Source organism: Xenopus tropicalis, chromosome 2 (assembly GCF_000004195.4).
Source record: "Xenopus tropicalis strain Nigerian chromosome 2, UCB_Xtro_10.0, whole genome shotgun sequence".
In the NCBI taxonomy this organism is placed as follows: Eukaryota; Metazoa; Chordata; class Amphibia; order Anura; family Pipidae; genus Xenopus; species Xenopus tropicalis.
In genome coordinates, this window is record NC_030678.2 from 134,026,586 (window position 1) to 134,040,361 (window position 13,776).

The 13,776-nt window shown below is 38.5% G+C and overlaps 1 protein-coding gene across 1 annotated transcript in view; it reads right to left on the bottom strand.

Moving 5' to 3' along the window:
* The window catches only part of erich6b (glutamate rich 6B), a 60,994-nt gene that overhangs the window by 18,151 nt on the left and 29,067 nt on the right, over nt 1–13,776 (bottom strand). The window contains exons 9-10 of the mRNA XM_018091671.2: nt 12,066–12,130; nt 10,874–11,034 (exon numbers count right to left, since the gene is read on the bottom strand). Of these exons, the coding sequence (XP_017947160.2) occupies nt 10,874–11,034; nt 12,066–12,130 (226 nt within the window). The remainder of the gene's footprint in view (nt 1–10,873; nt 11,035–12,065; nt 12,131–13,776) is intronic.

A 13,776-nucleotide genomic window follows, 5' to 3' on the forward strand; every position in this document is an offset into this window, starting at 1 on the left:
TAATTAAAACAAGTTGTCTTAAAGGACAATGAAAGGTTAATATAAATTAAAAGTAAGTCTAAAGGCATTCTTTTTAAGTACTTACTGTATATCTAAATTCCCAGATCCCTGCTTGCTTCTCTGAGATATGGTGCTGGCAGCCTACAGCAGTGTGAAGACTACAGTGACATCACTGAAATATCTCTGTCCTTCCTGTAGGTGCCAGCGGCAGCCTTCCTATTCTCTGAGCATGTGTGTAACTTGATCCTGTCTCCTGTTCTGAGCTACACATGCCCATCAGCCAATCAGAAGTGGATCTGGCAGAGGGGAGGGGGGGAGGGAATGAAACACATGTGCAGTATGAAGCAAGGAGGGAAAGGAAGGGAGAATACCTTTTTAGAGATGGCTGCCTGTTCTAGAAACTGTGAAGTAAGTGTGACTGAGTAAATATTTGATTAGGTGAGCCAAAAGTGTGGCGTTTTTACTAAACAATAGCAGGACTATTGGGCAGTATGCTTTTTACATTTTGACTTGCATTCTCCTTTAAAACCTAGAAATAGGAGATATTGAAATGTTAATATTGAACAAAAATAACTGCCATAGAGGACTCTGAATAAGGACTGAAATGAACTGGAAACAAGCAGAGAATTAGAATGTTCCCACGGTCTGTTAAGAGCCAATGATAGACAGCTGCCAACTCCTATAGCAACAGTGAGAAGATGTAAGATGAAGTCATTTCTCTATGAAACAGAATTTATATAGGCAGTTTGTGTCTTTAGCTCCTTTCCTTCTGAATGTGAATTTATTATTTGATAGTTTTTATTTTATGGTAGCGCAGCACTCTAGACAAATAATTGTTGGCGGCATGCCTGGAATTTGTTTACTTGTGTTTGGCATGACCTGTTTATATAATAACTAGCTAATTTAAGATATATAATTGGCCCATTACCCCCTTGATGACAAACTGTGATTTTGTTGTAAGGAAATCTCTTCTCAGTGTTAAAGCTGATGAATAAACACAGTTGAAATCTGATGTGAAAATCATATGGCCCACGTCTCCTTTATAAAAGAAGACTGATGGACTAGAGGGAGATGGGTGTTGCCCAAGTGGATCTTTAAAACTGACAATCTGATAATTTGGCCATAGGGCCCTATGGCTTTAAATCCCTACAGGTTCAGTTCCCTTAGTTGCTGGGCAGAAGGGAATGTATCTAAGTAACTTCAATAACATATGTGTGCTATTGGCTAACAGGTATGGTGACCACATCCTGCCTCACTTTGGTATAGTGCTGGGAAAGGAGTGGCATCTTCCTGTTTGCTTCCACCCGAGGAACACGGTGTGTGTGTGTGCTGTGAGCCCTGGGCATGAGCCCAAGCCCAGTTTAAGTTGGGAAACAGGGCCCCGTGAATGAGGTAGGTGTAGTGGTAGGTGTAGCTCCCTTTATAGTATACTCTAGGAGTGTAAGGCAGTTAGGGTTGAGCTAGTTCTGTGCTCCTACATAGAACTTGCAGTTTTGGAGGTATCTCCCAGGCCACATTGCCTGTAGTGTAGGGATCCAAGTGAATAGGGAATCAGGATAAAGAATTCCTTGAGGTGATCCTCTAAGGGGGGGGGGGGGTACGTGGGTCTCTGCACCCCCCAGTCCTAACCTGTATCTACATATAATTTTCCTATTCCTAACTTCCCTCCATCTCTCATGCCAATGAGGATTCTGATTTGTTTAAGCTACATTGCTCTAGAGCTGAAAACATTCTAAGCACTGCAGCAGCTCTTCCTGGTGTTGGCAATTCGTTTTGGCAAAAGAGCTGTACTTTTGGAGCTACTGCAACCTGAATATTTAGCACCAACATTTCACAGAGAACCAGATATCATCATTTTCTATGTGAGCAACCTGATGTCCATTGCTCCATGAAATATCAGTGTTGTATTCCTGGACTGCAGTAGCCAACAAAATACAACTCTTTAGCTGAAACTAAGGGCCGTTCCAAGGACGTTAATTATTTGTTTACAATGAAATCTATGGGAGATAACTGTCCCATAATTCAGAGCTTTCTGGATAATGGGTTTCCAAGTAACTGATCTTATATTTATACTTATATCCCAGCTGTTTTCCAGCAGCAGGATATTCAGTGACTGGTCATTCTAAGCAACTGTGCCAGAACACAATGGAAGGTCATCACAGCCCCTAATCATTTGGTTCACTAATTACTTTTTATAATTAACTATTAAAATAAAATCAATGTATCATTTATACATGCTTGAGAATTTTACCATAAAGGCTATTAATATTGAGCAACATTCATTGCTGAATGGCATTATGCACAATTTTCCAATGCTGAAGCCCAAGAACACTTATTCCCATCCACTGTAGCTGATTTCATACTAATACATTAGCAGAAAGGTCACAGCTATAAAGGGAGCAGAAGCACAAACTGTATTATTAATAATAATGTTGCACTTTAAGAGAACTATTCATTTAAAGATTTCCAAGCAATTCACAAACCAATTAACCATGATTAAAACGATCTGGCTTATGAACTTAAAGGGTAAAAGTGGAGCACTGGCATTTCTAAAAGGAATTTTGTCAAAGCTCCGCGTGGTCGCACATATTCAACTGATTGTATTCCTCAGCAAAAAAGTAACAAACAAAAGACTTTTCAGTTACATTGGCTTAATACTGTGTTGTATGGTTTTAATTTTATTCATTTAGAGCTAATTATGAGTACATTATAGGTATACAGATTTTTGTAAAAGTGATGTGTTCAATAAAACAACATGACTTTTTTTTATTTTTTATTGTTGGTAATGATAGTGTTGGGAGTTTTCTTTTTTAAGAATATATTTAAAAAAAAAAATCAACTAATGGCTAGATATTGATTACCGTATATACTCGAGTATAACCTGATCCAAATATAAGCCGAGGTACCTAATTTTACCTAAGAAAACTGGAAAAACTTATTGACTCGAGTATAAGCCTAGGGTAGGAAATGCAACTGCTACTGCTAAGTTTCAATAATCAAATAAATAACAGATAAATAAATTGGTAACTTTAGGGAAAGAAAAATGCTACAGCAGCAGACCCCCCATCCTTTCAGAGCCAGTGACACGGGGGTATGTGCCAAGCCTCTGGCTACTCCGGCAGTGATGGTGAATGGTAGATGGTGAAGATGTAACTCACTCAGCGCAACCAACCCCCCCCCGCGCCCCCCCGTGGACGGACGTGTTCTGTTCCAGATCCTAACTGCTGCAGAGAGACCTGCAAAGAGTAAAGCTAAGGGAAGACGTGTAACTGAGAAGAAGAGAAGCATCCCCTCGTAGATAATTAGTGAAGCCAATGTAGAACAAATACAACCCTACCCATCATGTGAAACAAGATGGTTGACAAAAAATGTTGATCTTCCTTGTACTGTATATTAATAAAATGTATTCTTAAATGATCAGATCTTTGTAAGGCACAAGAAATATAATGCAAAGTACCTCGATGTCCGTGCGCCCCCACCCCCATCCATTCTCAGTCAGGGACATGGGACTATGTGCCAAGCCTCTGGCTACTCTTGCAGTGATGGTGAAGATTACATGAGTCCTGCCGAGCGCGTTACAGGACGGACACAAAGTGGAGGTAGGGGGGAGGTATACTAGAGTATAAGCCGAGGGTTACTTTTTGAGCACATTTTTAGTGCTGAAAAACTCGGCTTATACTCAAGTATATACGGTAATCAGTTTTACTTCAAGCAGAACCTCCTACATGCCAGCAGTCCTCATGGGGCTGCCAAATAGCCAATCAGATCCTTTTTAGCTTCCTCAATGAATTTGAGTGTGAGTGTGGCTCACAAATATATAGTTAAACCACTGATACAGGTCAAAATCTTCCAGGCCAAGCATAAAAAATATCCATTTTTAAAATACAAGAATTTCATTTTCAAAAACAGACAATTCTCCAAATAAATTGATACTACTAGATTTGGATAGTCTTGGGCATGGCTCACACATGGCCCTATTCATTACAGATGTACCATAAAGCATATTATGATTTTTTTCACCTTTGCAATTATAAAGGCATGCATCTTATCCAGAAAATGCTCTGAGTTACTGCAAAAGTTCTGGAATTAATAAATAAAACATATGGGGATATTCTTTAGCTGTCTTGAGGTTCAGTCAGTTGGAGGTAATTGCAAGTACGGTCTATTATAGCTCTTAACAGCATTCGAGAAGGTAAAAGAGTTTCCCTAAAATGCTACGTTTCATTAAATTTCTGACAATATCAAACAGGTCTTTGAGAAAAGGAGCACAGATTTTTCAAATTTCTCCAACTAATGCAACAATAGATACAAGCGCAGTGCATTGTGTGAACCATCCTATAGCAAAAGCTGGTGGAAGGGCAAGGACAAACATGCACAGCCAATGGGAAAGAAGTTGTAGGATTTTTTTGAAATTACATTCTATAATTCGCTACATGTGAAATACAGCTCATATAGAAAAAGCAAGCAAAACCAAATCTTATAATTCATTGTGACCTGATGCTATGATAATTGGCTAAGTAGATTAAAAAATGCAAGCTTTTGGGACTACTTAGGTCCCTGATTAAGGCATGACCTGTACACAGTACTACCTAGAACCCGCAAACGCCCACCCCCTGCCTGTCTGCTTTCCCCACTCCCCGGCTGCAGGTAGGAAAGTGGCTGGGGATGGGGGATTTCTACTGCTATAGAGTAAGCAGACCCCATGGTTCAGGCCCCCTTGTCCCATGAGTACCCCCCTCCCGGAAAGCTCCCATTTTTTAAATTACTTAGCTAGCCAATTAAAGGTATCTCCTACCCTATATATTCTGGTTTTGTTCTATGGCTAACACTGTGCAACGCTCTATGAATATCTAAACAAAAGAGACACAAAAGGTGCATATGTGATAAGCCCATTAATAAAGTATAATACAATTATTTCTGAGGAATGTTGCTGCCTTGAGATGCGCCTTCTAAACATTTATTGTGAAACGCTCTACTGACTATTCGGGAATCAGCTAGAATAAGTCTTTTATTTACTGCATCCCAGCCGCAGAGACTTATAAAATGTGTCTGTGTGGTCCAATCTCTTTGATTTACCTTAAGTATGAAGGTTGCGAACAAGCTGAAAAATGCGTATTTTATATTCCGTGTTAGAATATTCTTCCAGGTACAGAAATCTTTTTTATTGTCTCAATCTACAGCCATGATGACACTGCAGGCTATATGAAGCGCCATAAAAACAAGAAATTCAGAAGAAGTACTTTCCCCCCAAACTCTGTCTACATTTTTCAAATCAATGTGCATTGTGTGCCATGCTGAATATTGTACCATGCCTGATAGAAACAGTCTTTATGGCACTCATTTTACTGATGGATTGCACTGGAACTCAATGCAAGTCAATGCTTTCAAGCTGCTCCTGAGAGTTGGCCTACTGTTTCATTTGGCATTTCAATCCCAATAGACCAATGTTTAATTTAGCAGTTGGTATCAACAAGAAAAAGTGATGAACAAATTAAAATAATGTGGGTTAATAGTAACTCCAGTAAAACTTCATTTGACAATTGGCTTCTGGATGAAAGGTTTGCAACAGCATTAAAATCTGGGATATACAGGGATAAACTTGGATATGCTTGGATAAATTAGGATAAGCTTAGCTATACTGAGATAAGCTGGTTGTGCTGGGGAATACAGGTATAGAAATTGTTATCCAGAATGTTAGGGACCTGGGGTTTTCCGGATAAAGGATTTTATCATTTAGACATTAAATAAACCCAATAGGATTGTATTGCCTCCAGTAAGGTTAATTATATCTTGGTTGGGGTCAAGTGCAAACTACTGTTTTATTATTACAGAGAAAAAGGAAATTCATTTATTTTAAAAATCTGAATTATTTTATTAAAATGGAGTCTATGGGTGATGGCCTACCCATAATTCAGAGCTTTCCGGATAACAGATGTTATGGATAACAGATCCCATAATGGTATACACTAGGATAATTTGATATCCACTGGAATAAACTGTCTTTTCCAGTGAGAGTTGCAGAAGTTTTTCACTGGGCTACACTTGGCTGATTGTACTCTTAAATACATTAGATAGTTTCAAGAGAGCGTTGGATGCCTTTTTTGCAAGTGTAAAAATGATCAAATCTGATACTAAAGGGTAACTGTTTTTTGATTAAGGAAAATATAATCCTAAACTACTTTCCAATATACAATAATTGCAAAATCTCAATGGATCTAAAGATAATTGTAAAAGTAATTGTGATTGAAAGTAGTTTTGTCTGTCCCTTTCTATTAGCAGAACTTGTGATTCTTGAAATCATGTACCATTGCAAATGCTGGCTAATTAAACCATCTGTGAAGCAACATGCAAGGTATTCTGGGAAATGGAGCCTTGGCAGGAGGAGAAATGGCTTTGGCCACGTTGTTTTAAGAGTCAGAACCATCAGTCCAGGAAGGGGCAAATCAATCCTGCTTTAAATTGCAATTATATTTAAAAATAACTTTAAAACTATTGACCCATTGGCATCACGGACACAGGGCTATTTTAAGTGGTACAGTGTTTTTGGTGTTGTACGTGATCCTTCTTGTTCTTGACTTTCCATACTTCCCAACTGCCTTGATTTTCGTGGGACAGTCCCATTTTTAACAGCTCAGCCCACAGTCCCGGATTCTTATTGAAAAGTCCCTTATTTCCTTTTGATCTCCTGCACTGAACGCTAAAAATGATTCTCAACAAAGTTTCTCAAACATAATTAAATAAGTGAGCTTTTGGCAGAGAGCCCAGAAAACTTAACAAGCAACACCTGCACTTAGATACAATTGTAACTAATAAGTTGGGGGAACTGAGACTTGCAGCTTAAAGGGCAATTTCACGTTTTTTTAGCAAAACTGTAATAACACATTAAACAAGACCCCAAAAGCCCCAGAAATGTGTTCAACCTTTAAATAACCTGACAAATTTTCTAAAATGGGAGTGACATTTAGGGGGTATGGTCGCAAAAATGGGCGTGGTCAACATTTTCTTTTCGTCCCTCTTTACATTTTTCAAATGTTGGGAGGTATGCTTTCCCTGTAAATTACTTTGTTGATATTGGACTGTTTTTGACCCTGGCTTTTATGTCTCCCCCTTTCCACTACACTTGACTGCTGCTGTTCTAATTTGACCTCTATGTGACTGCTCTGGAACCTTTAACATCAGGGAAATCTTCTTGCATTCCTGCAAGCTCCAATTCTGTTGTAATCAGCTGTGCGCTGATTGGATCTTTTTTCTTGTGGCTTCTCCAATCAGAGCACAGCTCTCTTGACAGACCAATCAAGACACAGATGTATGAAGGGCTGAGGAGATATTAGAAACTGAAGGCAGTGCAGAAATGCAGACTCATAAGAAGGATCTACAACCTGTAACTTTACCCAAGAACCTCACCAACTCGGAACATTTGCTGCAGATTTCATCCCACTCCCACAGGTACTATACTGTATCATCCCACTCCCACAGGTACTATACTGTATCATCCCACTCCCACAGGTACTATACTGTATCATCCCACTCCCACAGGTACTATACTGTATCATCCTCCCACTCCCACAGGTACTATACTGTATCATCCTCCCACTCCCACAGGTACTATACTGTATCATCCTCCCACTCCCACAGGTACTATACTGTATCATCCTCCCACTCCCACAGGTACTATACTGTATCATCCTCCCACTCCCACAGGTACTATACTGTATCATCCTCCCACTCCCACAGGTACTATACTGTATCATCCCACTCCCACAGGTACTATACTGTATCATCCCACTCCCACAGGTACTATACTGTCTCATCCCACTCCCACAGGTACTATCCTGTATGTTCCTCCCACTCCCACAGGTACTATACTGTATCATCCCACTCCCACAGGTACTATACTGTATCATCCCACTCCCACAGGTACTATACTGTATCATCCCACTCCCACAGGTACTATCCTGTATGATCCTCCCACTCCCACAGGTACAATACTGTATCATCCTCCAACTCCCCCAGGTACTATACTGTATCATCCTCCCACTCCCACAGGTACTATACTGTATCATCCTCCCACTCCCACAGGTACTATATTGTATCATCCTCCCACTCCCACAGGTACTATACTGTATCATCCAACCACTCCCACAGGTACTATACTGTATCATCCTCCCACTCCCACAGGTACTATACTGTATCATCCTCCCACTCCCACAGGTACTATACTGTATCATCTTCCCACTCCCCCAGGTACTATACTGTATCATCCTCCCACTCCCCCAGATACTATACTGTATCATCCTACCACTCCCCCAGGTACTATACTGTATCATCCTCCCACTCCCCCAGGTACTATACTGTATCATCCTCCCACTCCCACAGGTACTATACTGTATCATCCTCCCACTCCCACAGGTACTATACTGTATCATCCTCCCACTCCCACAGGTACTATACTGTATCATCATCCCACTCCCCCAGGTACTATACTATATCATCCTCCCACTCCCACAGGTACTATACTGTATCATCCTCCCACTCCTCCAGGTACTATACTGTATCATCCTCCCACTCCCCCAGGTACTGTACTGTATCATCATCCCACTCCCCCAGGTACTATACTGTATCATCCTCCCACTCCCACAGGTACTATACTGTATCATCCTCCCACTCCCACAGGTACTATACTGTATCATCCTCCCACTCCCACAGGTACTATACTGTATCATCCTCCCACTCCCACAGGTACTATACTGTATCATCCTCCCACTCCCACAGGTACTATACTGCATCACCCTCCCACTCCCACAGGTACTATACTGTATCATCCTCCCACACAAATGTGGAGAACCCGTCACAGAAGTGCATGTATGAATACTTTTACATCCTAAACATTTTAGGGTAAAAAAGCACTCCCGCCCATACTTTTGGACAGTAACCCTGGAACCTCAAGAGGCATTTGGGAGGTTCATTTTTTAAGTCAGCAGTGAATGCACTAAGTCTCACATTAGCTTTAGGTCAGGCTATGTATGGCCCATCTTTAGCCTCCCCAAACAAAAAGGTCACCCTCCGCCTATGCCTCTATCTGCATGACAATTAGAATTGAATTTCTATTATACATGTCGCTGTTGTGCTGACAAAGTTCCTTCTTGGGATGGCTTGGAACAGTGCACCGAGTAAATAAAGCTCCTGCTTTGACATAAATTACATTTACTGCATAATGTTTGCTGCAGCAATAAGAAGATTTGTTTTATTGACAGTGCATAGCAAAGCACCAGTAGCAGACTCTATTATAAGAAATCTTTTACTAAACTAATTCATAGTTACTGCATAGGATGATACATAACAAATGATTGTTGTTGGGATAGGAGATGCTGACTGATGTAAGAATACAGGGTTCTGCAGTGTACTGCATCATTAGTGACACAATTATGCAGTTGTGTCATATGCAGCATTATTTTAGGCAACATAAATTTTGTGCAGTTAAGCATCAGTTATTTGTGTACAGTATTTTATTGTCATATGAACCTCAGCAGTTTAAAACATTGGTTCTTAATGGGTTGCCGTGCTTGCAGTTTATGTGCTTTAAGTTATTCTGCCTCTCTCCAATGGAATTGAAATGTGGTTTGGTTCCAGAAAACAGATTCAATTAGCTAGAAAGACTAGATTTTTTCATTATTTGCAAACATTTAGATTTTTGCTTAATCCCTTCCTGTATATATATATTCATCTTCTAGTCATTAGCCACTGTCAGGTTGCAGAGGTTCCTTTACCCTAGCAATTAAATTAAATGCCAAAATAAATAAATTGTGATGATCCAAATGCCACATATTAAATTAAAAACAAGTGTGAATTGTCTCCCTATATCCAAATAAATATTCATTTTAATAAACACAGCTAAAATAGAACTCTTTGCTCTTTGCTGGGTGAACAAGGGCCCAGACTAGGGGTAGGTGAAGAAGAGGTACGCACCCCCCATCATTGCTCCCTAGGCATGTGCCTATTTCCGGCCTTGATAGAGTCTGTTATGCAGAAACCTGCTATCCAGAAATCTCCAAATTAAGGAAGGCTATCTCCTATAGACTCCATTTTAATCAAATAATTGAAATTTTTAAAAATGATTTCCTTTTTTCTCTTTATTAATAAAAAACAGTACCTTGAATTTGTTCCCAGATAAGATTGAATTAATCCTTCTTAGAGGCAAAACAATTCTATTGGGTTTATTTATTGTTTAAACACAATATATAATTTTTTGCCTAATAAAAGAAAACAATTGATCACCAAACTGAAAGCTACACTATTGGTCATTCAGTTCTGATGTATCATATTTAAAACATTAGCCTCATATAAGGTTTTTGCAATGATGTCAGTTCCTATTGCGAAATGAATTTGCACAAGAGACCCATATGTAACCTTTCTTCCATGTTTTAACTATTGGCTTGTTTGTTTATTGAATGTTAATAAAATATGTACTATTAAGGAGATATGATTTACAAGTGACCACAAAAGTTTTTAAAAAATTATCACAATGGTTTGACAAATTGCAGGCCAATGTATTAATGCCAGAAGCAACAGGTCTCCAAGGAATATTTGTAAGCGTCTTATGCATCTTGGGTGGAGGATACAAAGTTTTTATTTTAGGTTGCTCATTAAACAAGAATCCAAACTCATTATTGTCAACTACGTTTTGCCAGACAACCTCAATATCAGTTTCTCCTTATATAATCTGTCCTGTTGAGTGCCACAATACTTCCACCTTTATTAACTTTATCACAGTGTACTGTACTAAAGTTTTGGTGTTCATCAATCTCTTTTATGGATTGCATTGCTTAAAAAGAAACCTCTCACATAACTGGTAAAAAATTGTTTTAAAAAATACCTTATAACGATCATTGCACACCATAGGAATAGAAGTGAATGCAATTTTGGCATCAAAGTCATCAGGGGAATAGGAATATTGATCATCTGTTTGGATGTATTTTAAGATGTCATTGTCTTCTGATGTCAGTGTAAAAGAAATTGTCTCCGTCGCAAAAAGAGCTGAAACAGGAGGAGAAATGTTAAGATAAAAGATGAAAAGACATTCATTCATTTGGCAGGCCTTTTATGAGCTGAAGACAAATTATTTTAAAGTAAAAAGAGCAATGTGTTTGAAAAGATAATGTCATGCAGTCTTGGCTAAATAGTAGACTGTGCAATATAAGCAGCCATCACCCGCTTTCATTCAAGCTCTAATACATCTTTTAGGGGAAGGGTGCAACCCCACAAAAGATGTATTAGGTCTAACTGTCAATCAAAATCTGACTCTGGCTCCCGCATGAAGAGAAAATAAAGAGAGACAAACGTTGAGAGTCGGAGATTGAAAAATAGAATGCTCAAAGAGCAAAAACTAAATCTGATTTCTCAGTACAAAAGAAAAAAATACAGTATATATAAGTAAATGGATACGTATCTATATGAATAGATGAATGATCAATACGCCATATATACAAATTATCATGTTAGAAAGTATATAACTGAATTATATATCAAGTAATTAGTTGAGACCGGGTGTTCAAAACCCCGAGTCTATCACTTAAAATCCAAGGGGAAATCTCATATACGGCTTTCAAATCAGAGAAATCAATGTGCTCACCAAAGTCCAGTAGTGGTCCGGGTGCTCAAGGCCCCGAACTCGCAGCTGAAGGGAGAAATCACCAATATTAAAGTGGAACATCAAGCACTCCGGACTCAGAGAATCTGCTAAAAAACTCGGTCTTTATTTCTTCATGTTAAAACCAAAAAATGCCTGACGCGAGTGCGTGAACGGGGTGCTTGATGTTCCACTTTGATATTAGTCGGAGATTGAAGACTAACTCGATTATTTTAGAAAAGCACAGAATTTTTAATTGATTATATTTTGAAAGTTTAATTTTCTTGATAGCTCTACATTGCACCACATATATATTTTTCCAGTTCAGGGGTAGGGGAAGTGACAGTTGTTGACTTTGATCACCCTTGAGAGGACCTTGCACATCAAAATTGCCTTTGTACCATTTGCTTAGTATGGCCTTCACAGATCACATACTTACATCCAAATTGGCTCAGGTGTCTTGCGACTGAAGATATGTAGTCCTCCAGATCTTCATTTTGCAACCTTGAAACAAAGTTTTAAACATAAGGTGAACAAATCACCATAATTATAAACCATAATTCTAACAGTATAGTTTGTATATGTGGAGTGCTCTCTTTTGTTTTTAGACTCAAAGAAGTCTCCATGGGAATAAGGCAAAGAAAGAAAAAGGGGATGGAGAAAGTCAGAAGTCAGGGAATCCTGCAAAGTGGTGTGGAACATTAGCAGTATTGATTGCAGGAGCAGCATCTAATACACAAAGTAACTTCATATATGCAGAAACTCTTTTAAAAACATTTTTGTTTGCGAGTGCAATATTTTATTGTGATTTTACACATGTGAATGTACACTTGTCCCATGGTCCACAGTATTGGTAACTGAAAAAAGTGTAGTTCTACACAGTCAAAATTAAGTTGCTATTATTTTATTTATTAGGAGGATATATCAAGTGTGATATACTAAATCTATAACACACAGAAAAATTCACTAGTGTATTTGCAGTATTTCCAGAGAAAAAACAGTTTTATTGTATGGAGGATTGTTTGTTTGTTTATTACTAGTGAAGCAGAGTGTTATTGGACAATTATCCAATAACACTACACTACAGTATATTGTTTTTTCTTTTTCTCTGCTGTCTAATAGCTGCAAAAGGCAGTAGAAGATAATGGTAAATGCTTTGGAATAACAATGTTACTCTTACTCCATGTTGTCATTTTCCCATCATTTTGAAGTTGTGTGATCTGTCACATTGCCTCGTGGGAAGATAACAAGCACTTTCAATGGGAATTAACAGCTCTCAAAACAGAGATTTCTCTTCTTAGCAAAACATCACGACTGCAGTATAGAAGAGAAGAAAGTGACATTTGCAGCAGAGAGGGCAATTAAGATAAAACAAAGTATAGTGACCTTTCGATTCAGCGGTCTGGTGGCCATTAGCTTCTTTACTTATCTCTGCCTCGGCTGAGTAGTTAAATAAAGGAGATTGCTGAAACCATGAAGGTGAGATTTGATATGATTAATAATACCCAGGAATGACTAATAGTGCAACAAAGGACCCAAGAATATTCACTAAAAAGCGACTTAACCAGGGGCATAAATCGAGCTGCACAAAAAAAAAAAAATATATATATATATATATATATATATATATATATTTGAAACTATTATATCACAGGTTTGGTTTTACAGACACGAGGAGGTGATATTATAGCTACATTTCCCAATTGCTCAACTGTCCTGACTTTATGATGGCAATTGGACCAGTTTCTGGATCAGCTTTGTGCTAATAGGTAAGTTCAGTAACCATGTATTCTTTTTTGCTTTTTTTCCCATTTTTTCTAATGTACCTGCCAGTACAATCACTTCAGGGACAGACTTCCACAGAGACTTTGCAGCTCTCACAGTAACAAACCTTTTTCACATCTTAGAATGAAACTGACTTTCTTGTAATCTGCATGGAACATTGTACTGGTAAATAAAGCATCATAAAGTTTATTGTATATGTACATTTATACATTCTCAACTTGGCCAGTCTTTCCTCATAACTGAGACTTTCCATTACTGTTATTAACTTAGTTGCTCTTCTACACTATATACTATATATACTATACTTTTTCTGTAACATTAATATACTTTTTAAGCACTAGAGACCAAAACTGCACCGTATATTC